The 24,481-nt window shown below is 40.0% G+C and overlaps 3 protein-coding genes and 1 pseudogene across 3 annotated transcripts in view; 3 read left to right on the top strand and 1 right to left on the bottom strand.

The window, feature by feature from the left end:
• Positions 1-5,953, top strand: part of LOC113312048 (uncharacterized mitochondrial protein AtMg00820-like) — a 32,272-nt gene extending 26,319 nt beyond the window's left edge. The window contains exon 2 of the mRNA XM_026560819.1: positions 5,625-5,953. Coding sequence (XP_026416604.1) covers positions 5,625-5,953 — 329 coding nt within the window. The remainder of the gene's footprint in view (positions 1-5,624) is intronic.
• Positions 5,954-7,851: 1,898 nt separating this feature from the next.
• Positions 7,852-8,556, top strand: LOC113311024 (histone H2B.3-like). Its single transcript, XM_026559867.1, has one exon. The coding sequence runs from the start codon at positions 7,961-7,963 to the stop codon at positions 8,408-8,410; it is 450 nt and encodes a 149-aa protein (XP_026415652.1). The 5' UTR covers positions 7,852-7,960; the 3' UTR covers positions 8,411-8,556.
• Positions 8,557-10,501: 1,945 nt separating this feature from the next.
• LOC113310447 lies at positions 10,502-13,728 on the top strand (annotated as a pseudogene).
• A 271-nt stretch (positions 13,729-13,999) lies between these two features.
• On the bottom strand, positions 14,000-18,396 carry LOC113310446 (pheophorbide a oxygenase, chloroplastic-like). The gene is made up of 7 exons (XM_026559135.1): positions 17,857-18,396; positions 17,532-17,767; positions 17,280-17,406; positions 16,431-16,567; positions 16,168-16,327; positions 14,634-14,900; positions 14,000-14,538 (listed from the first exon to the last, which is right to left on the bottom strand). Exons 1-7 carry the CDS (start codon positions 18,286-18,288, stop codon positions 14,284-14,286), a joined length of 1,614 nt encoding a protein of 537 aa, XP_026414920.1. The 5' UTR covers positions 18,289-18,396; the 3' UTR covers positions 14,000-14,283.
• Between the last annotated feature and the right edge of the window lie 6,085 nt (positions 18,397-24,481).

Genomic DNA, 24,481 nt, shown 5'->3' with positions numbered 1-24,481 from the left:
TCTATGAGACGATGTCTCATAACTAATTAGACTATCATGCATATACAAGAATTTTGAGTCAAGTTTATCATGGTGATTAGTTTTCGAAATATAATGACTAAGCTTAATAAAAATTTGTTCTTACTTGATGAATTTCGATTAAGGACAACTTATTATTCGCAATCGAAATCATGATTCAAGTTTTATCATTTGAAAATAACCTGAATAGTGATATGTGTCATTGATTTATTCCGGAATGTTTCTAATCAATTTTTAGAGAAATATAAAACCACTATAGATTCAGATATAAATCAGTGTTATCAGTCTTACAAACTGGGAAAATTGTTATAAGTCTGAAGCCGTAGTACATGTACTCGTATATGTAATGGAGTAGTTATATATCGACAAACAGATTTTTAGTACGCATATCCTTATGCGCATTCTGTAAAAATATGTTAATTCGTGAACTGGATCTGTACGCATACCTGGATGTAAACCGAAAAGGAACCGTGGTCACGAAACCGCTTTGGTATCCATACCGGTACACGTACCAGAAAAGTTCTGTGTTCCGGAACTCGGTTTGTGTATCCATACTGGTACGCATACTAAAATAGTTCTGTGGACTTCAGAACCGGTTATAGTCTTAAGGTACACATACTGGTGCGCATACCCAAATAGTTCTATGAACTCCGGAACTTGGTTGTGCTTAATAGCATACAAACCGGTACACATACTGTGACTGACCTGACTCACAAACGACTATGGTATTTGTACTTTGTACATCTGCTAACCATGTTGATTATTTTCAAATGCAATAAAGTTATTTCTACGAGATAATTAACATTTGATCAAATCTCTAAAAATTCTATAGACTTATTTGATCACATGATTGTGACTCAAGGTTAAAGTCTTAATGTTTATGAAAATGAATATTAAGCTTATAAGTCCAAATCGGCTAGTTTCGGCTAACCACCTTGAATATAGTCTTTATACGCGGTTCGATTACGGTTTAACCTAACCAGAGTGTTGATCTTGTTTATATGAATCTGTTGATGGTGGTTTTTGAACAAGGGGTAAAACCGTAAAATCTCACTATAGCATGACGTCACCGGTGACACTAGCACATTTATTAGAGCATTTAACGCGCTTATGTTAAAATTACCAGGGTACCCTTTTTCAAATACTAAATTAGGGTTTCGATGCGCGAAACCCTAAGTTCACAATACCGCACAACCATTACGCAAAAAGCATGGCAAGCATGCCAAATGCACGCACCGTGCAATCATTGTGTAGAACATAGCAATTGCACGCACCGTGCAATCACTGCGCAAAAGCATGGCAATCATGCCACTCACACATGTCATACAACATGCCAAATGCACGTACCGTGCAAACATCGCGCAGAACATAGCAATTGCACGAACCGTGCGATCATTGCGCAAAATCATGGAAAACATGCCAAAATGCACGCACCGTGCACTCATCACACAAAACATAGCAATTGCATGTACCATGCAATCATTGTGCAAAATATGGCAACCATGCTAAACCACAAATAAACACGCAGGATATGGCAACCGTGCCAAAGCCGCCACACGCGCCATTGGCACATGTCGTGCAACCTGGCATGCCAAGCCGTGCAACCTAGGGCCAAAGTCGCCACACGCACCATTGGCACATACCATGCAACCCTTGCAACTTGGCACGCCAAACCTAGGGCCAAAGCCGCCACACGCGCTATTGGCACATGTCGTGCAACCCTTGCAACCTGGCATGCCAAGCCATGCAACCTAGGTCCAAAGCCGCCACACGCGCCATTGGCACATGTCGTGCAACCCTTGCAACCTGGCATGCCAAGCCGTGCAACCTAGGGCTAAAGCCGCCACACGCGCCATTGGCACATGCCATGCAATCCTTGCAACTTGGCATGCCAAACTTAGGGCCAAAGACACCACACGCGCCATTGGCACATGCCGTGCAACCCTTGCAACCTGGCATGCCAAGCCGTGCAACCTAGGGCCAAAGCCTCCACACGCGCCATTGGAACATGTCGTGCAACCCTTGCAACATGGCATGCCAATCCCGTGCAACCTAGGGCCAATGCCGCCACACCGCGCCATTGGCACATGCCGTGCAACCCTTGCAACCTGGCATGCCAAGCCGTGCAACCTAGGGCCAAAGCCGCCACACGTGCCATTAGCACATGTCGTACAACCCTTGCAACCTGGCATACGAAGCCGCGAAACCAAGGGCCAAAGCAGCCACACGTGCGCACATGCCATGCAACCCTTGCAACTTGGCACGCCAAACCTAGGGCCAAAGCCACCACACGCGCCATTGGCACATGCCGTGCAACCCTTGCAACCTGACATGCCAAGCCGTGCAACCTAGGGACAAAGCCTTCACACGCGCCATTGGCACATGTCGTGCAACCCTTAAAACCTGGCATGCCAAGCCGTGCAACCTAGGGCCAAAGCCGCCACACGAGCCATTGGCACATGCCATGCAACCCTTGCAACTTGGCACGCCAAACCTAGGGCCAAAGCCACCACACGCGTCATTGGCACATGCCATGCAACCCTTGCAACCTGGCATGCCAAGCCGTGCAACCTAGGGCCAAAACTGCCACACGCGCCATTAGCACATGCCGTGCAACCCTTGCAACCTGGCATGCCAAGTCGTGCAACCTAGGGCCAAAACCGCCACATGCGCCATTGGCACATGCCGTGCAACCCTTGAAACCTGGCATGCCAAGTCGTGCAACCTAGGGCCAAAGCCTCCACACGCGCCATTGGCACATGTTGTCCAACCCTTGCAACCTGGCATGCCAAGCCGTGTAGCCTAAGGCCAAAGCTGCCACACGCGCCATTGGCACATGCCATGCAACCCTTGCAACTTGGCACACCAAACCTAGGGCCAAAGCCGCCACACGCGCCATTGGCACATGTCGTGCAACCCTTGCAATTTGGCATGCCAAGCCATGCAACCTAGGACCAAAGCCGCCACACGCGCCATTGGCACATGTCGTGCAACCCTTGCAACCTGGCATGCCAAGCCGTGCAACCTAGGGCCAAAGCCGCCACACTCGCCATTGGCACATGCCATGCAACCCTTGCAACTTGGCACGCCAAACCTGGTGCCAAAGCCGCCACACGCGCCATTGGAACATGCCGTGCAACCCTTGTAACCTGGCATGCCAAGCCGTGCAACCTAGGGCCAAAGTCGCCACACGCGCCATTGGCACATGTCGTGCAACCCTTGCAACCTGGCATGCCAAGCCATGCAACCTAAGGCCAAAGCCACCACACGTGCCATTGGCACATGCCGTGCAACCTGGCATGCCAAGTCGTGCAACCTAGGGCCAAAACAACCACACACGCCATTGTCACATGTCGTGCAACCCTTGCAACCTGGCATGCCAAGCCGTGCAACCTAGGGCCAAAGCTGCCACACGCGCCATTGGCACATGCCATGCAACCCTTGCAAGTTGGCACGCCAAACCAAGGGCCAAAGCCGCCATTGGCACATGCAGTACAACCCTTGCAACCTGGCATGCCAATCCGTGCAACCTAGGGACAAAGACGCCACACGCACCATTGGCACATGTCGTGCAAACCTTGCAACCTGACATGTCAAGCCGTGCAACCTAGGGCCAAAGCCTCCACACGCGCCATTGGCGCATTCCATGCAACCCTTGCAACTTGGCACGCCAAACCTAGGGCCAAAGACGCCACACGCGCCATTGGCACATGACGTGCAACCCTTGCAACCTGGCATGCCAAGTCGTGCAACCTAGGGCCAAAGCCGCCACACACGCCATTGGCACATGTCGTGCAACCCTTGCAACCTGGCATGCCAAGACGTGCAACCTAGGGCCAAAGCTGCCACACGTGCCATTGGCACATGCTGTGCAACCCTTGCAACCTGGCATGCCAAGCTGTGCAACCTAGGGCCAAAGCCGCCACACGCGCCATTGACACATGCCATGCAACCCTTGCAACTTGGCACGCCAAACCTAGGGCCAAAGCCTCCACACGCGCCATTGGCACATGGCATGCAACCCTTGCAACTTGACATGCCTAGGGCCAAAGCCGCCACACACGCCATTGTCACATGCCATGCAACCCTTGCAACTTGGCATGCCAAGCCGTGCAACCTAGGGCCAAGGCATGCCACACATGCCATTGGCACATGCCGTGCAACACTTGCACTTTGGCATTACAACTTGCACCCGACGTGCTACCCAGGACCAAGGCATGCCACACATGCCATTGGCACATGCCATGCATCCCTTGCACTTTGGCATGCCGCGCCTACATCAAAGGCCACGATTCCTCTTATACAAAATCTCGACCGTCGAAGGTCTCCAATGAGCCGGCAAGTCTCTCAAGCTCAACTTATCAAACACCAGCAACATGCTATATGTTTTCCACGAAAACACCCGAGACATCAAAACGTATGTCACAAACTGGGGGATGCTCATTAGGGTTTTGGTTTGACGGTCTATAGTGTGCGGCATACACAAATGCCTGTTTCAAGAAGGTGTAATAAGAATAAAACGGTTAGTAAATGCAGGAAGTAATGGTGAAACGTTATTTCATTATGGAACATCAATTTCATCAAATTCCATCAATATCAGGCGTTACCACCTCTTCCCATTTAACTCATCCGTTTCTTTTCTTACGAGGCCATAGTATGTTTCACTTAGACTTGTATAAATAGGTTTTACCTATTTCCACCAAAACACAAGTTTTTGGTCAGGGAGAAATACAACACTCAGAAAGGAAACTCTTGCTAGCTTTCTCAAAGCTTTTATCTTCTGATACAAGTCAAGTACTACTCTTCCAGAACTGCTCTGGTCTCAACACTCTCTTCGCTTCCCTCCCTAAACCAGCCCTTCTCCTCCTCTTTGTGACCGAAGCAAATCCGGAACGGCCATTTCTTGGTTTAGGCCAGATTTGTATAGATTGATCTCTCGAATCTAAAGTACTCTCGTGCAGTACATTTGTTTAGGGTTTAGATTTGTTTCTCATTCACTCACCGAAATTACCAAAATCAGCAAAAACGGTTTTTGCCTATAAACAGAATCATATTCAAAGACTCATCTAACGGTAGATATTGATTGCTTGGTTCCAAAGTTATCTTAGCTTAAACCTAAAGCAACCTATGCTTTGAATGTCTATAAAAGGGGAACTCCAGGCAACTAGGATTTCTGAATCCCGACACTACTTTTCTTGGCGTGTCCTAGTATAACTAGAGTCGTCCTCTCCCTAAAACTCTTTTAGGGTTTAGCGACTACAAAGACTTCATTGGGATTCGTGAAACCAGGTCCAGCTATTGTTTATCTTGGTAGCTCGAGTATCCTGATCTTTTTCGATTGTTGAGTTGCTCACTTGAATAAGATAGACAGTAATTATCAAAGTTCTTTTCGTTTCATACTTTGTTCATTCCACAAGTTTTATACTTGTGAGGTGAACAATAATCTAGGAAGTCTAGAACCAATGGATACTGATAACAATGATGAATCTTCCTCTTCTACACAAAACAACGATATTTCAGTTCCTACTGAAGATATTGAACCTAGAAAAGTAAGAGAGGAAGAATAGAGAAAAAGCCTGACCCAGACTTCAAATATTACCTTGTAGAGGGTGATAAGAATGAAATTCTTAGCACTACCATGTATGATATGCATGATGAAGGTGATCCTAAAACCTATGTTGAGGCAATAAGCTCCAGAGATGCTAATTTCTGGAAAGAGGCTATCAATGATGAAAAGCATTCCCATTTGATAAATGAAACTTGGATATACTGTGATATACCTCCTGGTGTTAAGGCAATAGGATGTAAATTGATATTCAAGAGAAAGTTGAACGCTGATGGTACCATTGATAAATTTAAGGCCAGATTGGTTGTTAAGGGTTACAAACAACAACATGGTATTGATTACTTTGATACATATGCGCCTGTTGCATGAATCACATCTATTCGTTGCTTGATTGCACTAGTTTTTATTCATAAGTTAGTTGTACATCAAATGGATGTAAAAAACGCTTTTCTAAATGGTGATTTAGAAGAAGAGATATATATGGAGCAACCTGAAGGTTTCATATTGCCAGGCCAAGAGAAGAAGGTGTGTAAACTAGTGAAATCTCTTTATGGCTTGAAGCAAGCTCCCATGCAATGGCATGAGAAGTTCGACAAAGTAGCTTTGTCATATGGTTTTGTTGTGAATGATGCTGATAAATGTATCTATAGTAAACAAGATAAATCTGAGTGCGTGATTCTCTGTTTGTATGTTGATGACATGCTTATTTTTGGGTCTGACTTGTCTATTGTGGAAGATACTAAAAAGTTTCTTAGTTCTAGTTTTGACATGAAAGATCTAGGGGAGGCTAATGTGATATTAGGAATCAAAATCCTAAGAAAGGGATATGAGTTGGTTTTAACCCAATCTCATTACATTGAGAAATTTTCTCAAGAAATATGGTCATTTTGATGACAAACCAGCCCCTAGCCCTCTAGATCCTAGTGTAAAATTAATGAAGAACACCGAAAGAGCTCATAAACAACGTGAGCATTCTAGTGTTGTTGGTAGTCTTATGTATGCTATGCATTGCACAAGACCGGACATCAATATGTGTGGAGGTTCCGGCTTTATCACAAGGGGTACTTGGTTCAAGATTAAATTCACCATACGACCTCGATGAAGCTTCGAATATCTTACACTAAGTGGAGGTTCAAACCCAAAAGGTACCTATAATTTATGTATTGGTTTCCACGATGATGCTTTGTCTCAACTTAGCTTGAACTACGTTGGCTTGATCCCACTCGGATACGTAGGCAGTCACTTATGTGATGCAGCCACTCCAGTTTTAAAACCTTTTTTTTTAATCACTTATCTTGGTTTTTTGAAAATAAGGGGAAAATGTTGGATATTTTCAACAAACCCTTGAATTGAAGGCATTTAGGCTGCTCCCGAGGTCTAGGGGCAAGGGGCCCCCTGCAGAGTGCGAGACAACGTCTCGTTGGAAATTTTCTGTTCTGGGGTTCCTATTGTCAGTTAGAATACTGAACATAAAACTCGTTTCACCAATGGACGCATTGAAGGAAGAGACGCGCATGTTCACTATGAAAAGATGCTTGTAGGGATGAAGAGTCATCTCCAAAGGGTGTGATTTCCTCTTTAAATAGGAGACTTGTTTTCATTCAAAACACATCTCTCAACTTTCTCTGTTTTCTTTCTCACAAGCATCATCAGTATCAAAACCAGTGTGTTCTTGGTTGGATCAAGGTCGTACAAGCTTTGAATCCAACAACTGTTTTGGGGCTTCAAGTATCCTGACGGCGATATTCATTGACCTGTTTGTACTCGCCAATTCAATTGGGAAAGGGTCGATTAATTGTCGAAAAGAATCTTTCATTAGAGCCTTGAACTAGATTTTCCAACATGCTATTGAATCAAAAGTACCCCATAACTAGATTTTTAGTCACTAAATATCCAAGTGAAGCCCCTCTATTGGATGGTGACGCCCCAATAAAAGCGTTCGAAATAAACTAGCCCAAAATGAAACTATCCGCGCCATATGAAACACAATTTAATCCGAAACATCTCCACCATCTAAATCCTTTACTATAATCAACGGCGATATTATCCATCCTATCGATCCGTATGAATTTTAGCAAACCAATCAAATCCAAAAGCAGACAAGTCTGTGTGGAAATAAAGTCCGGCGCCAAACGAAACACAATTTATTTAATCCGAACTATCTCAAACCATCCACACCATTTACAATAATCAACGGCCAGGCTATCGATCCGTATGAAACATAACGAACCAATCACATCTAACCAACATCTCTATATAAATCCCAAAACTCTCATTCTCTCCACAACACATCATCATCTCACCTATATTCTCTCTCTAAAGTCTATCCCTATCCCCACTTTAATTTCCCGATCTATCTTTCAGTTTTCCGATCAGATGGCACCTAAAGCAGAGAAGAAGCCGGCCGAGAAGAAGCCAGCAGAGAAGAAGCCAGCCGAGAAAGCACCAGCTGAAAAAGCACCAGCAGAGAAGAAACCCAGAGCTGAGAAGAAACTCCCAGCCAAAGATGCTTCATCAACAGATAAGAAGAAGAAGAGATCAAAGAAGTCAATTGAAACCTACAAGATCTACATCTTCAAAGTTCTGAAACAAGTTCATCCTGATATCGGTATTTCAAGCAAAGCTATGGGTATTATGAACAGTTTTATCAATGATATCTTTGAGAAGCTTGCTGCTGAATCTTCCAGATTGGCGAGGTACAACAAGAAGCCGACTATCACTTCAAGGGAGATTCAGACCGCTGTTCGTCTTGTTCTTCCAGGAGAGTTGGCTAAGCATGCAGTTTCTGAGGGTACCAAAGCTGTTACCAAGTTTACAAGTTCTTAGGGTTTCGTAAGGGTATTTGGGGGTCTTTATGTCTTTATTTTCTGGGTATGAAATTAGGGTTTCGTCCTTGTAAGTATTTTAGTGGTGTTTCGTTTTGTAATTGGGTCTTGGTAGTGATGAATGAATGGATCTAATCTTTTAATTAATTTCGACTCTTTCTTTGTTTAATTTGATAAATCTCGAATTTGGTTTTTGTTCATTACAGAATTTCTAAATTTTAATTTTGATATATTGAATTTGTGGGTTCTTAACATTAGGGTTTGTAGTTCCTCAAGTCTGTTGGTCTATTGTGATATTTGATCAGATTTTGTTTACCCTTGATGGGTCAATGGAGTTGTTCTCTGTATTCAATTTGGTCACCTCTGACTCCAATCCTTCAAGTAGCTTAGAATTTTTCCATCTGTTTATCCAGTTTTGTTTATGCATAAGATCTTGATAAATTTATGTGTTCAGTATGAATTGTTTATTAAGGATATGACTTCCTGGGTTGTTCTGTGCCTTCAGTTTGGTCATATGACCCCAATCTTTGAAATAGCTCAGAACTTTAATCTTTGAAATAGCTCAGTGACTTTTCCATCTGTTTAAGTCTCATGTTTGTATACAGAGCATCTGGATTTATGAAATCAAATTGATGTTCTTGCCTAAGTTGAAAGCAGGATGTAGACCACCACCATGGGTGATTCTTGGATCTGCAGTCTGGAAATGGTTATCAGTGCTAGTCCCTTGGTATTCACACCAAGAGTCTCTTCTTATATTTGAAGCTTCACATTGTCTGCAACTTCGATAGACTTGCAATAAATCTTTCATCATTTGTAGAGGATCTGAGCTGTGAATTATGAATCTAACAAATATTGAACTTGCATGTGGTTGTGGGTGGAATAGGTGAAGCATTAACTAGATTGGTGGCAGGAATTGGAATGGCTGCCGTTCAATGAAAAAAGCTTCCATTTGAAAACACATTGGACTATTCATGCCAGAGAAATACAAATTGCAGGATCATTGTAAGGCTACTTGGTCTTAACTGCGGCAGTAAATGCGAGATCCATTCTGCAGTTAGTCGCAAATTCTTCGAAGAAAGTTCTTGTTGTTTTTCGCACTAAGTTGTTCCAGCTATTTGTCTGGCTATGCTACATTTTGCTCAACAGAAATGCTACATTTTGCTACCCCATCTGCATTATCAGTGAAGACACATGACTCCAATTGCTGGTGAAGCTAGATATAAAATGGTCCCAAATTTGAATTGAGAAACTGCAAGGGACCAGCATGTGACCAACACTTTTAACTTGGGCTGCAAATAGACCTTGCTACTTTTAACGCAGTCTGAGCTCCGAGTGGAATCTCGAATTTGGGAGAAGGTTAACTGATGCAGAAGTAAATGATGAGGCCGCTCTTTCTCATCTTATTGATGGGATCATGCTACAGGTATCATTTTCCCTCATGCTTAAGTTTGGAACCCTTCTTTTATGCACTGCCCTATAATACATTTGGTTTGAAATTTTTTCATGGGTGAATTTAGTCAGGGATTGGGTTGCCAGCAAAATCATCTTAGATATTTTTTAAGGTTACTGGATTGAAGGGCTCACCGAGAATGGCAAGATCATGTGGGAACTTCTGTGGTTTTTCCTTTCGCTTTCCTTTGGGGTGTGTGGAAACAAAGGACTTCCTGCACTTTTCAGGAGGTTGTCTATTCGCAAGACATACTCATCAGGATGAAAGCGCTGCACTTATATTGGATTGCATATCAAAGTTTACAATGTAGTTGGGCTCTTGTAGTGACTAGGCAACAGTAATCCCTTGTAATAATTCTTTAGCGGTCTTGGTTTTTACTGAGATCAGCAACCAACATCCCTTTCACTTTCCTATCGCTCACTTCTTTGTGTATTTTGGTGAGTCTGCTCTTTCTGCTAGGGTGCTGCATCTGGTAGGATCCCTTCGGTTTCTTTGTGCCTTCTTGTGGTTTATAATATGAAATTCTTTGTTGTACTAATAAAAAAAAGCAGCAAAAAATAGAAGGGATTTTGCATCCTTTCTATTCCACGCTCTATTCAGGTTATCCACCTTAGTAATTGCATTTTGGACAGCGAACCAAGCAAAAAAATGGTGCCTTGCGGGGTATATACTTTACCCATATGCTTTTGTAAGGTAAGTTGCACACAGAATGATGTTAGTTATCCACAAGTAGCTCTACCTTACCAAAGATTTTGATCCCAGTTTGCATAGTAGTGTGTCCTCTTCCTCCAATAGAGTCCATGAGTCTCCCTAAATCTGCAACAGATTATAGAGTTCTTGTGTTTCCTGATCTAATGGTTGTTGCTTAAGTTGTATCTTTCCATCTTTCATTGTCAATTAGCTCCCTCGCTCTTGCCATATTATATGCAGCGCTGAAGGCTAAGTATTTTATTTAGCTTATAAAACTTTAGTCTCATATCGTGTACTTTACTAATGTCCCTTGGTTTATATACCCAAAGACCAGTGTTGCTAGCATCGAGTTGAGCGTACAGGATCTGTAGTTCAACCTTGTAGTTCGTTCGCTCCTTTCCTTTCCTTGTGGGGATGCCGAGCGACCGTGAGCGCCAAGCTTTTTTGTTCATTGGAGAGTACTGCTGCGTAGCGACCGTGTCTCAGTTTCCATTGGAGAGTACTGCTGCGTGGCCGGGAACTCAATGCCTTTAAATTAAAGCTCAAGTGATGTTGGTTTTTTTTTTCTTACTTTTTTTTGTTTTGACAAAAAGCATAAGTGAAGCTGGTTTATGATCAGTAAAATAGGTAAATCTTTTACATACCCTGTGCAGATTTTGATTTTCACAGTTATGTAATCAATTTTACCATCATATTACTGTTTATGTGATTATTCTGGTACTTTGTTATTCGAGTTTCTTCTTCGGTATGAATTAGTTTACTTAAATTTGGGTTGTATGTGATTATTGGTTGCATATGCCATGAAAGTGTTCGATGAAATGTCAATTAGAATTAGTGCTTATATAGGAAGTGTTAAATTTGTTATATATGAAGTGTGTTTTAAATTTTAAACCGAACAGGCTAGAGGAAAAAACAAGCTGGAGAGATGAATGGATTGAGGAATCTGTTGAAAGGAAACGGCATCGACATTGCGAAAGAAGCATTTGATCGAACATTTTTAGTTGGGAAACTTCTTTGCTTTCTTCATGTTACTAACACCTACATCTGCAGTCCTGCTCTTGTAAGCAATTGCTACCAATTTTATACTCTGGCTCACTAAATTAAGGAAAAATTGTGTTTGACAGTTTTTTCTCTTTTCCAGGTGTATGGTCCTAGTATGCTCCCAACTTTTAGTCTAACAGGTGGTTTGGTTTTGGGGGAAAAAATATCACCTCGTTTAGGAAAGGTGAATAATGGAGATATAGTTCTTGTACGCTCACCTGAGAATCCTAAAAAGACTATTAATAAGTGTATTTTGGGCATGGAAGGAGATAGTGTAACTTACTTAATCGACCCGCAGAATTCTGAGAAATGTCAAACTATTACGGTAAATAAAAAATAATCTCACTTGGCTGTCTGTTTTTTTCTTTGTTGTTATTACGTGGGGTTCGATTAGTTCTTTTAAAGAACGCTATAAGGAAAGCAATAACCTATAAAAGAAATTTTCAATTTTGTGTTGCTTATCTCTAAGTTTCCCCCAAGTATAACTCAGTATCTGATTCAAGTTCGTCTCAAGGATGTTTATAATGTTCTCTTAACTCATTGTTCAAGTTTTCTATTTTACTGGTCTGAAACAGGTGCCAAAGGGACATATTTGGATCCAAGGAGATAACATATATCACAAGACTCACGCCAATTCGGTCCTGTTCCGTACGGTCTTATTCAAAGCAAGGTGTTTTGTAGGGTGAGTTTTCTTTTGTTTGTTACATAAGCATGCTTACTGCCTAGATTTGAATTGCGGATGTGTTGTTGATCAGACTTAATATACAAATTTGATATGGATATCAGTTATTAGTAGATATTCGACATTGTTTTGGACTTACATTTCCTCCCTGACTGAACCCATTTCACCAACCTTATTATCCTCACGGCATCCATCATTGTCTCAACTGCTTAACTCTTTCAGTCCTGTTGCCAAATTCTCTCTAAACATTGTAACAGGTTCATCACATCTACTGTTACCATCCTGTCCACCAACAATGCAACCTTGGATTTACTAAAATATAAGTTTTTTTCTGTATAATTCAATGTTTTTGATGTCATCTTAATTCGTTTTTGCTACAACCGGAAGTGCTTTTGGTATTTTGTAGTTCCCAAACGTTTTAGCCACTAGTTTTAAATTGGGAGTGAAAGCTCACTTTATTTAGCTGCTCTTTTTGTAGATTTGGCCAATCAGTGGCTTTGGATCGCTGGGACAAGTCTAGTAGTAAAGGTGATTTTTTTCTTTCACTGTAACAAACGTACAGTACACTTTCATTTTGGATTTTTTTTCCTTTTGTAATGCCACTCTCTTCACTTGCTTGTATTAAATGGATGGAGATTAAAGCACATAGTCTACATGAACGTGTGCAAATTGTGTCTCCTGTTGTTCTGGCTTTAGTTTAACCTAGCTTAGTAGAACAAGTTTAGTTGACGGGTTTGCTCAAAACCCTAATAAATAAATAGTGTAAGATGGCGATGTTCCATAGACCCAGTTAGTCTCTGATTGAGTTCCATGGACCAGGTCAATTTAGATGCTACTCTATGGATAAATTGAAGCTTAGTGGCTGTTTAGCTGGTTGAATTTTTTATGCATTAATTATCATACAGTCAGCCCCTTGTAGTCTCTTCTTATGTGTGGAGATTCACATTGCCTGCAACTTTGATTGACTTGCAATATAAATCTTCCATCATCTAAGAAATCACCAACTGGGGTCTGAGCTTTGATTTATGAATGTAACTAAGTTTGAACTTGCCTGTGGGTGGAATAGGTGAAGCAGGAACAGGTGAAGCATTAACTTGATTGGTGGCAGGAATTTGAATGGCTTCCGTTCAATGGAAAAAGTGATGATGCATTTGACTTGATATGCCAGAGAGGAGCAAATACAAATTGCAGGATCATGTAAGGCTGTCTAATTGTGGCAGTAAATGCGAGATTCATTCAAGCAGTTAGCCGCAAATCATCTTCAAAGAAAGCTCTTGTTGTTGGTCTCAAATCATCTTCAACGCTCTTGTTTTTCTCACCAAGTTGTTCCAGTTATTTGTCTGGTTATGATACATTTCGCTTAGACTTTCGCTGCTGGTGTTTGTCTTGGTACCTAGCCTTTCACAGCTACTGTATTGGGTGATTTCTTGTTTTTTTATTACACCTATATTTCCTATGCCTTCATTGCTATAACGGTTCTCCTTCTCATGCCCCACTGCCAATCTCCCTTGGTTAATTTGTAGGGCCAGCAGTTTTGTTTAAGGAGCAGTGCAAGTTATTTGTGTACTGTAAATCTTAATTCTGATTGTATGAATCAGTTCATAGAAATGAATGTTTGAGAGATTCTCTCTGGATTATGATCTGGGAGGTTTTCAAAGTGTTCATGGAAGAAAACTTGTTTTGTTACATCAGCACATGAAAAATCCCTTTTCCGTCTACAACAAAAATGAAGGCCTTAAAAGCAGGTTCTGTAGTCACCCAAAAAGTAGTTATCCACAGAATAATCAGGCAACTGTTTCATACAGAATGTTGTACAGAATTTTTAATTTCTACAAAGCTTTACGTAAACGAACTTAAAGGGGATAAGTTACTTGTTTCCTGTATGCAACTTAAGTTTCTACAATTCTATTCTATCTACCTGCTTTTTTACATTGTACACTGATTAAGAATAAAAATTATATACTCACCCTACGGAATTGGTGTACTTTATATACTCTAGTTTTCTTCTGGTCTAATCAATGTCTGCGTGTACATAATCAACAAACACAAAATTCTTCTCGAGCTCATGAAACACATAAGCCAAACCAGCACTTAGAAATGCAAGTACGCCCAGGATAATGCGAAGGTGTATCTCAGATGGGATCCCTGATGTTGAGCAGAAAATTACAGCGGCGCCTATGAAAACTTTCTGCAAGGTCTGGAATGCAGTATAAGCTCCTCTACACGACGAGCATATAAGTGTGTGCTGCTCAAACCTGTCCAACATCTGCAGAGAAAAAAGGACGTTACATTTGTGAGCCAAGAACCTGGAATATCAACTAATGAACTTTTTCTTATAGTAATGTTTGCTGTCATCCTTGCCTGGCGTTTGGACAAGGTTGTAGAAGGTGGCGGTTGAAGGTTGTTTGTGTTGCCAAACCAGTCAGGTTGATTGTTACCATGTCGTCTCAGCCAATTTCTAAAAGCTAAGACAAATCTGTCAGCTTGTGTTGGTGTAAATGTGATCTTTGTGTATTCGGCATTAACATCAGAAGAAGACAGAAAGACTTTTTCTTGACCCTGAAGAACAATCATGTCGCCATCATAAACCTTATTTGAAGTCCAGTGCTCAAACCACCTCGGGGTAACCTGTGACAGCATAATCATAAATATGAGGCCGAGAATAGGCAAAACCATGTTTTGTAAAAGTTCTGAGTTCATGCTCTTGTCAACTAAGTCCACACGTTTAGCGACACCGATAGATATGCACTCTTTGCAGATAATTTTTTCCTCAAACAGAAAGTAGTCTCAGTAAATTTAGTTCTTTACTGCTTCTCAAATGATGCATGTATTTGTACAGAATTTTCAAGGATAGTCAAAACCTAAGACACATCCTCAAATTATTAAGGCCTGAATCTGAACAGGTGTTCCTACAGGAAACCAAAAAGAGGAACAGTGTCCAAAAGCAGAACTAGGGATTATATAAACGTCCCACTCAGCCAGACCCAGATTTTCAGGTATTGAGCTACTATAGCCTGTAACTTGATTATGCCCTAAAAGAAAACCATATTGAAATACTGATATATGGAGGAAGTTTGAAGCATCTGATGCTTGTCTCATTGTTTAGCTTTCATTACTAGTAAGCTGCAATTTAATATAATCTAACTGAAAATATCTTGAACACTCCAGAAATTAGTGACACACAAAAAGGCACTACATAGTGGTTTCATTCCAGGAAAGGCAAATGGATCTTATATAATATGAGATTGAAAATCTGCTTTGAATCGTTCATTCGTGTAGTTTCAGTTTTGACTTTTTCTCAAAATATTCTGTCATTTCATTCTAACTGAAAAAATCTTGAACACTCCAGAAATCAGCGATACACAAAAAGGCACTACATCATTACAGGAAAGGCCAGTGGATCTTATAGATAATGAGATCGAAAATCAAGGCTAGAGCCTCTCTGCTCCATACCCCTCAGTGCCCTCACAGATCAAATCTTTGTCACAGACTCACAATGCCTTTCATTCTTGACTGAGGCGAGATCATTGTGAGTCCGTGACAAAGATTTGATCTGTGAGGGGTATGGAGCTGAGCAAGGCTAGAGCCTCTCTGCTCCTATTCAAATCTCTGCTATATGTAGAAAAATAAGCTGCCAGTATAGCTTATTCATTTTCACATTGGAAGAGGCCAAAGCACGCAAACAAGGTTCGGTTGACGGGACCAAAGAGGAGCCATAAGGGCAAGTTAAAGTGAAATCTTCAATAGAGTAATATTGATTAATACTATTTTAAAAAGGAAACCATTATATCATGCACTATGCAGATCCAAGATGCAAAAACAGTAACGACTATTGACTACCCGGAACTTAAAAACTGAAGTATAGTTGATATAACTCAAACGAAATGAAGCTTACCTGCCACCACGCATTCCCAGGCATCGTCAACTGGAAAAAGTTTCGAGCACTACAAACAATTGAACGAGTCTTCCCCGGTGCCATTGGTATATTGAATGAACAAATCCATATTGCCCACTTCTGATCACCAATTATCGGGAGTTTTGTATCAATCTCAATTCTGTGAAGAATATAAGGAAAGAACAAAATAAGAACAAAAAGCTCAAATGATGGTAATCATATATAGGTATCTCAGAATTCATTGAAAAATATATGTAGCTTACTTATTAACATAATAACACGGAGCAATAAATTCCGTACTGATTCGTGGGTTCCCCTCATTGGCTCCAGCGAATCCCCATGCACCGCTAGACTCTAGTTTAAATGGCAAAGGCTTGGCTCTGTCTCTTCTCCCTGTAACCTGTTAAAAGAAGTGACTGTCCTTAATTAGCTAACAGAGCTCAAAAATGCCACCACATTCGTTAGTATACTGCACTTAATAGGCTAAGGAATTACTATACAAACCAGAATCGTACTGACTATTTGAAGATACATTTTGAGCTATAATGATGGTCATTACTTCATTTGCACTATAAGAACTTCCTTTCTAGAGTAGCTGTTAATCTAGAATAAAATAGGCATTGGCCATACAAACTCAACTGTTAAACAGCTTATTTTAAATACTAACTCAAAAATGCTACCACATTCATTAGTTAAATACTGTTTATTTTCATATAAACTAAGATTATATGAAGACACATTTTGAGCTACAATGTGATTATATCATTCACACAAGATAAAAACATTCCTCCTAGAGTAGCTTTTGAAGCAGTTGTTGCAAATTAAATCAAGTCTTACGGGCTTCATTCATCCCACAGAGTAGTTGCTTGGCAACCGCTAACATTTTCCTTCTTGTTGTTATTTCAAAATTTTGTTCTTGTTTTGGCGTTCATTGGAGATAGTTAATTATGGAAATTAATGAAACATTAGAGCAACTTTGCTCATTAAAAGATGAGAAAGAACAAACTCAAATTTACTTTATCAACCAGATAACACTTCCTCAATTCTATCCATTAGCTAATTTGTCAACTTGAGTCTACAAATTTTATCTTAATAGACTAACAAATACATACCTTGTGATGCGCAAAATCAATGTGAGAAGGATCCGAGACATTCTCCATTAGCGTATCATAACCATAGTAAAGATCCCGTTGAATCGATACAGTTGAAAACTCAGGGCTATTAAAATCATCAGGCAACCTAAACACATTTAAGAAAAAGTCTAATTAGTTCACTAGTATGCCAAAAATCATGCTCAAACCTGCACACCGTTTTAACTAAGCATGGCACTGACTACTGAGTTCAAAAATAGTTAGCACACTTACATTGCAGGTTTAGTTGAAGAAGCTTTCTCCCACCCATTCTCATCAGGCCAAACAAATAGTAAACCCTGAGACACCAGTGTTGGAAACTTCTTAGCACAAGCTCTTGGCGATTTGACAGCGCGAGATTCTGGTCCTTCATTTGAAGCTTGTGGTATTCTAACACAAGATCCAGCCTTATCAAACGACCATCCATGGTATGAACACTGTATATTCCCATCTTCATCTATCCTTCCTTCCTACAACAAAATCACAAGCAAAATTAGACACAAATTGAGGAAATTATGGTTTATAATCAAGAAAAAGAGGGTATAATTTGGTTAATTACCGAGAGGGGAGCGAGGCGATGAGGACATTTATCGTCAAAAGCAATCCAATCACCAGTCAATTTATCTTTCCATAACACAATTTCACGATTAAGAAGTTGAAATGGAGTTGGACGACTGGGATCTAAGTCTTCAATTAGAGAAACTGGATACCAATGACCTCTCCATGAAAAACTAGATGATGAAGAAGAAGAAGTACTCTCTTCTTTATCTTCTTCTTCATTTGAAGACGATGATGTTGATGGTGATGAATCTGTTGTAGCAACTCTTAACTTAACAGAAGAAGAATTCTCTCTTCCACTTCTGCTTCTGGTTCTTGTCTGGGGTGTGAGAAAGGGCAAAAAGTTGAGAGCTTTAATGGAAAAAAGAGGGTTTTGGTTGAATTTCAAGGGTTTTGATAGTGGGATTTTAGTAGTTGATAAAATTAATGCCATTTTTTCTCTATTGGTGGAGAGAAAGAAACTTGGATTCCCGTTTATTTTATTTTAGTTTACTCCAATTATTGGTGAAGTCCGACTCGGGAGCCAGGACAAGGAATAGAAGAGAAATGTGTTTTGAGATGTGAATTTTGAGTTGCGTACACGCTAATACCAAGTGCGGGACTATTCTACTCACTATGCAGAAGCAACCAGCTGTTTTTACATCGCTTGTGCCGTCCCTTCATGTGGGGTGAGCTACATATAACCGGATATGACACAAACTCTTTAATTTTAAGCTTAAAGTTTATATTATGTAAGCATAAAGGAGTCCATTCCAAGTACCAGGGATGCATACAATCAGAATAACTAGCAGGGTTTAACATTTGTTCTAGAGTTAAAGTAACCCATAGCCTTTTATACATGGAAGGATGCACATCTTTTCTGTATTCTGATAGTTGTGTGATATTCAATATTTGCACGTCAACACCTATAACTTTTAATTCGCTGATTATACTCTCCACGACCTTCATAATGTCTGGATATGTCCCAGTAATGTTCTTGTAATATCGGTTTTGTTTCGCTGTAGCAATTTCCTTCTTTTCTCATTCCCCGTTTACCTGCCCTGCAACATTTTGATTATTGGGAAACTGTAAATCTAAATGTGCTTCCATGCAATTAAGAGTAGAACAGATGACACTACAAAGAAATAGAGATGATACCAATCATGTGTTGGTATTAGATTTGATCTTGGTGAGTGAAAAAAAATCAATAAATACCCATTAAATCTCAAAAATCAACAACATTCAAAGTTTTTAAAATCTAGATCTAGAAAAGAAAAAATCCAATTTTTCAATCAATCTTCAATTAAATCAATGGCAAGTAGTAGCTACTCAAATCAATACATTCAATTCAACAACCTTCAATACCACTTTTTCATGGAGAAAATTATGATTTTTGGGCAATTAAAATGAAAACCTTGTTCATGTCTCAAGAAGTGTGGGAGATTGTTGAAGATGGGTATGATGAAATTGAAGATACATCAAACTTAGATCAAACCCAAAAGGATTTACTTAAGGAGAATAGGAAAAAGAATGCAAAAGCATCCATGTACATCCAACAAGGAGTTGGAGAAACTATTCTACCAAGGGTGATTCATTTTCCTAAAGCTAAAGAAGCTTAAGATATTCTTCAACAAGAGTTTGGAGGCAATAAGAAGGTAAGAGAATTAAAATTACATTCATATAGAAGAGATTTTGAGAATCTTAGAATGAATGAGAATGAATGTTTAAACGAGTTTTCTTCTAGAGTAGTTGAAGTTGTTAATAATATGATGATGTGTGGTGCGAAGATGGAGGAAAGAAGAATTTGTGAGAAGATATTGATGTGCTTGCCGGAAAAATTCGAACCCATTGTGGCGGTTTTGGAAGAGACTAAAGATTTCTCAACATTAAAGTCGCAAGAGTTATGGGCTTCCCTGAAGGTATATGAGCAAAGGTTGTTAAGACACTCCGAAAAGTGAGTGCATTCAATCAAAATTCAACTTGGATTCAAAAAAATCAGCAACAAAGAAAAATGAGTTCAAGGGTGAATCAACATCAAACTTCAAAGGAAAAGGAAAATGGAAGAAAGGAGGAGCTAATTCCAACAACTATACAAAGAGTGATTCGTCTCAAGTACCAAGATGCAATTTTTGCAAGAAGAATGGTCACTTGGAGAAGAATTGTTGGAACAAAGGAAAACCACAATATCGCAATTGCAAAAAGTATGGACATTTGGAGAAAGATTGTAGATACAAAGAAGATGAAGAACAAGCCGGTAGAGCTGAAGAAAAAAAGGATAAACAAAATTTGTTTTATGCTTGTCAAAGTGCCATGGTAACTTCCAAAAGTGAAGTTTGGTTTGTGGATAGTGGTTGCAAAACTCATATGTCCGGTGAAAAAAACTTGTTTGTGGATATGGATACTTCCATAAATTCTCTTGTGAAGATGGGGGATGGAAATATGGTTCAAGCTAACGGAAGAGGTACCATTTGTGTGCAAACCATCAATGGAGCAAAATACATTAGAGATATGTTATATGTTCCGGACTTGGCACAAAACTTGGTTAGTGTTGGGCAACTTGTGGAGCTTGGGTATGCGGTTCGTTTTGAAGATGGATATTGCACCATTTATGACAAGAATCACAACAACAAGAGACAAGTCATGAAGAGTATCAAAATGGAGAAAAATAGAAGCTTTCCAATTGTGTTTGAAAAGCAAAGAAATGTTGCACTAAGGATGGAAACCATTGATGAAACATGGTTATGGCATAAAAGGCTTGGGCATTTGAATTTCAATAGCCGCAAGGTGCTTTCCAACAAGAACATGGTGCAAGGACTTCCACAACATATCAACCACAAGGATGGAGTGTGTGAAGGTTGTGCACTTGGGAAACAACATCGCCAACCATTCCCAAAAAATGTAGGATGGAGAGCAAAAGAACTTCTTGGTTTGGTATATACCGATATGTGTGGACCAATGAAGACATCGACTCATGGAGGTAATAAATACTTTATCTTATTCATTGATGATTTTAGTCGTATGACTTGGGTGTACTTCATGAGACAAAAGTCCGAAGTTTTTTGCATCTTCAAGAAGTTCAAGAGCCTTGTTGAAAAGAAAATTGGTCACTACATCAAAGTTTTGAGAAGTGATAGAGGCAAGGAGTACAACAACAAAGAGTTCGATAAATTTTGTGAAGATGAAGGCAAAGGCAACTAACCGTGGGTTATACTCCTCAACAAAATGGTATTTCCGAGAGAAAGAACCAAACCGTGATGGAGATGGCGAAGTCCATGCTTTATGAGAAGGGTATGCCTAGAGAGTTTTGGTCCAAAGCCGTTAACACCACCGTCTACTTGATGAATAGGTGTCCAACAAAAGCCGTGTGGAACCAAACTCCTTTTGAAGCATGGAGTGGGAGAAAGCCATCGATAAGACATCTCAAAGTTTTTGGTAGTGTGTGTTATTCTCAAATTCCTAAAGTGAAGAGAAAAAAGCTTGATGAATCAAGTGAGAAATGTGTATTACTTGGCTATAACCTCCAATCAAAAGGTTATAGGTTGTTTAGCTTGAAGAACCACACAATGATTACAAGTCGTGATGTCTTGTTTGATGAAGGAACTTCATGGAATTGGAAAGAAGGTAAAATTGAGAAGAGAACCATTATTCTTTATGAAGAGCAAGAAAATTCAGCAACAAATGAAGTTGAAGAAGGTGAAGAAAATGAGGAAGAACTACCTCAAACACCTCCAAATACAAGACAAAGAGCATCTCCAAGTATGTCTTCGAGTACTAGTGCATCAACATTACCACCATAGGCACCAAAGAAGATGCATAGGTTGAGTGAAGTGTATGAAAGATGTAACTATTGTACGGTTGAACCGGAAAATTTTGCAGAAGCATCAAAAGAACCGGTTTGGATAAAGGCTATGAAAGAAGAAGTTGTTGTCATAAATGATAACGATACATGGGAGAAAGTAGCAAGGCCAAGTGAAAAAGAATTTCTTGGTGTGAAGTGGATCTACAAGGTGAAGTACAATACGGATGGATCGCTTCAAAGGCACAAAGCAAGGTTGGTAGCAAAGGGATATTCACAGCAACCCGGTATGGACTACAATGAGACTTTTGCACCGGTTGCTCGTCTTGACACCATTAGATCCGTGATTTCTATGGCTTCCAAAGAGGTTAGTTACTTTATGAACTTGATGTCAAATCGGCATTTTTGAATGGAGAACTCCATGAAGAGGTCTATGTAGAACAACCACAATGTTTTGTGATTGAAGGAGAAGAAGACAAGGTATACAAGTTGAAAAAAGCTTTGTATGGCCTCAAGCAAGCACCAAGAGCTTGGTATAGTGAGATAGATGGATACTTCAAAAGGCAAAACTTCAACAAAAGCAAGAGTGAGCCTACACTATATGTGAAGAAAAAAGGTACGTCTATTCTCATTGTTGCCTTGTATGTCGATGATCTTATCTTTACGGGTAATGATGCTCATATGATTGAGAAATTCAAGAAAGAAATGATGATGGAATATGAGATGAGTGACATGGGTTTGCTCAAGTACTTCCTTGGTATAGAAGTTCATCAAAGTGAAGATGGAGTGTTCGTTTCTCAAAGCAAGTATGCCGAAAAGGTGTTGAAGAAATTTGGTATGCTTGGTTGCAACCCCACATCTACACCACTTGTAGTGAATGAGAAATTCAAGAAAGATGATGGAGGAATAAAAGTTGATGAGACTTACTATAGAGGTCTTATTGGAAACTTGTTGTACCTTACACATACAAGACCCGACATCATGTTTGCTTCAAGTATGCTTTCTACGTTCATGAGTTCACCTAGTCATCTACATCTTGGCGCGGCAAAGAGGTTGTTGAGGTACATACAAGGAACAATTAATTTTGGAATCATGTATTCTAGAAATTTGGATGTCAAATTAGTTGGCTATTGTGATAGCGACTTGGGAGGATGCATCGATGACATGAAGAGTACATCAGGGTATGCTTTTTCTCTTGTTTCGGGTATATTTACATGGGCATCAAAGAAGCAGGAAACCGTAGCTCTATCCATGGTGGAAGCGGAGTACATTTCGGCATCAATAACTACATCTCATGCTGTATTTTTTTGGGACAACAAATCCGCAATTTCTATGTCCAAAAATTCGGTTGAGCATTGTAGAGCAAGGCACATCAAACTCAAGTATCACTTCATTTGAGAAGAGGTTGAAGATGGCAAGATAAAACTCAAGTATTGCAAGACGGAAGACCAATTAGCGGACATATTCACCAAGGCACTTCCCAAAGGCAAGTTTCAAAATTTTAGAGAATTAATTGGAGTTGTAGAACATCATATTAAGGAGGAGATTATTGAGTGTTAATGTAATGTTCAAATGTAATAGGAGTGTAAAAATATGAGTAGTAGTAGAATTGTATGGACAATAGATGTCCACATATCGTCTTATCTCCATGATCTTATATTGACCATGTATAAAGAGAGAAATTATTATTGAGAGAGATTAATGAAAAAGAAAAGAGAGTGAGTAGAAACTATTAGTTTCCCACTTCTTCATCATCAAAATCCTTCTTAATTTTCGTCATAAATTCAACAAAATATCTAACAATTGGTGACATGTTGTTGAAAAACAATTGTGTCCTTGGTAAGTCACACTGGTTTGGTTGCCATATCCAATTCTGATATCTTAAATCCTTTCTTTCAAACTTCTCACAGGCAAACTCATCCATCAAGAAGGAGCATTGTTTCCAAGAATACAAAGGATTTGCCTGAAAAGAGATTACAACTTGACGATGGTGTCTCATTGTTCATTATCGTCTCGTTGTAACTCTTCATTGTGGTTCTGGACATTGTGCTGATACCTTCAAAGAAGTGCCGTCTACTTTCGCTTATCAGATAAACAGAAATGACAACAAAGATGGCGACTAAGATTGTTGTTAGGCTATGTACACATAGACCAAAATTTCCAGCCGACACCATTATAATTGTCTTCGATTAGTCTCTTCCACTACAAAGCTGTTTCTGTATCTCTGTGAGGTTCTTTCTTTGTTCAGTGTCAGTGACGACCGAGATCTGTTGCCGATAAATAATTAAAAATTCAGAGGAATGCTCTATCCGGAGGAATCTTAACCTGTATTTCGGTTGTTGCTGTCCTAATTAAATACCAAATCCCATGTGTCTATAGCTAGTACTAATTTTTTACTGCTTAACGGCAATTGAACTGAACTAATACGACCTGTTATGGAGTTTTAAATTCTTGAAATAGCAAATGAGCGCTGATGGTAATTAGTAAATAATAGTCTTTTTGTTCGTTGGTGGTGACTATTGCACTTGTGATGCTATTGCGAGGGATAGCCAATGTTGCTGAGGGATTTCTTTTGGCATGTGAGGTTGCAGATCTCGAAAATGAGAGAGAGAGGAAATGAGAGGGAAAGAGAATTGTTTGTTGTTGAGCATGTATGTTGGCTAAAAGCCTAAAATAAAGTAGAGCGAACCTCACAGAAATCCACTATTCCGTGGAAAGGTTCAGTGAAAGTAAAACTCTTTAAAAAGCTCACAATTATGGTAGAGTTGGACTCGCCCGACCAGGTGAGTCAACAAATCCCGTTTTGTGTCTAACCTGCCCTCCCTGGTCGGGTTAATTCATTAACTCAGAG

Source organism: Papaver somniferum, chromosome 9 (assembly GCF_003573695.1).
Source record: "Papaver somniferum cultivar HN1 chromosome 9, ASM357369v1, whole genome shotgun sequence".
NCBI lineage: Eukaryota > Viridiplantae > Streptophyta > Magnoliopsida > Ranunculales > Papaveraceae > Papaver > Papaver somniferum.
This window is presented reverse-complemented; position numbering and strand designations above follow the sequence as displayed.

Coding starts and splice junctions, on each gene's coding strand:
- LOC113310446 (XM_026559135.1), bottom strand. CDS start 18,288: ATGGCATTAATTTTATCAACTACTAAAATCCCACTATCAAAACCCTTG. Junction 17,768..17,856: donor ATCGCCTCGCTCCCCTCTCG/GTAATTAACCAA, acceptor ATTTTGTTGTAG/GAAGGAAGGATAGATGAAGA. Junction 17,407..17,531: donor TCTTCAACTAAACCTGCAAT/GTAAGTGTGCTA, acceptor AAATGTGTTTAG/GTTGCCTGATGATTTTAATA.
- LOC113311024 (XM_026559867.1), top strand. CDS start 7,961: ATGGCACCTAAAGCAGAGAAGAAGCCGGCCGAGAAGAAGCCAGCAGAG.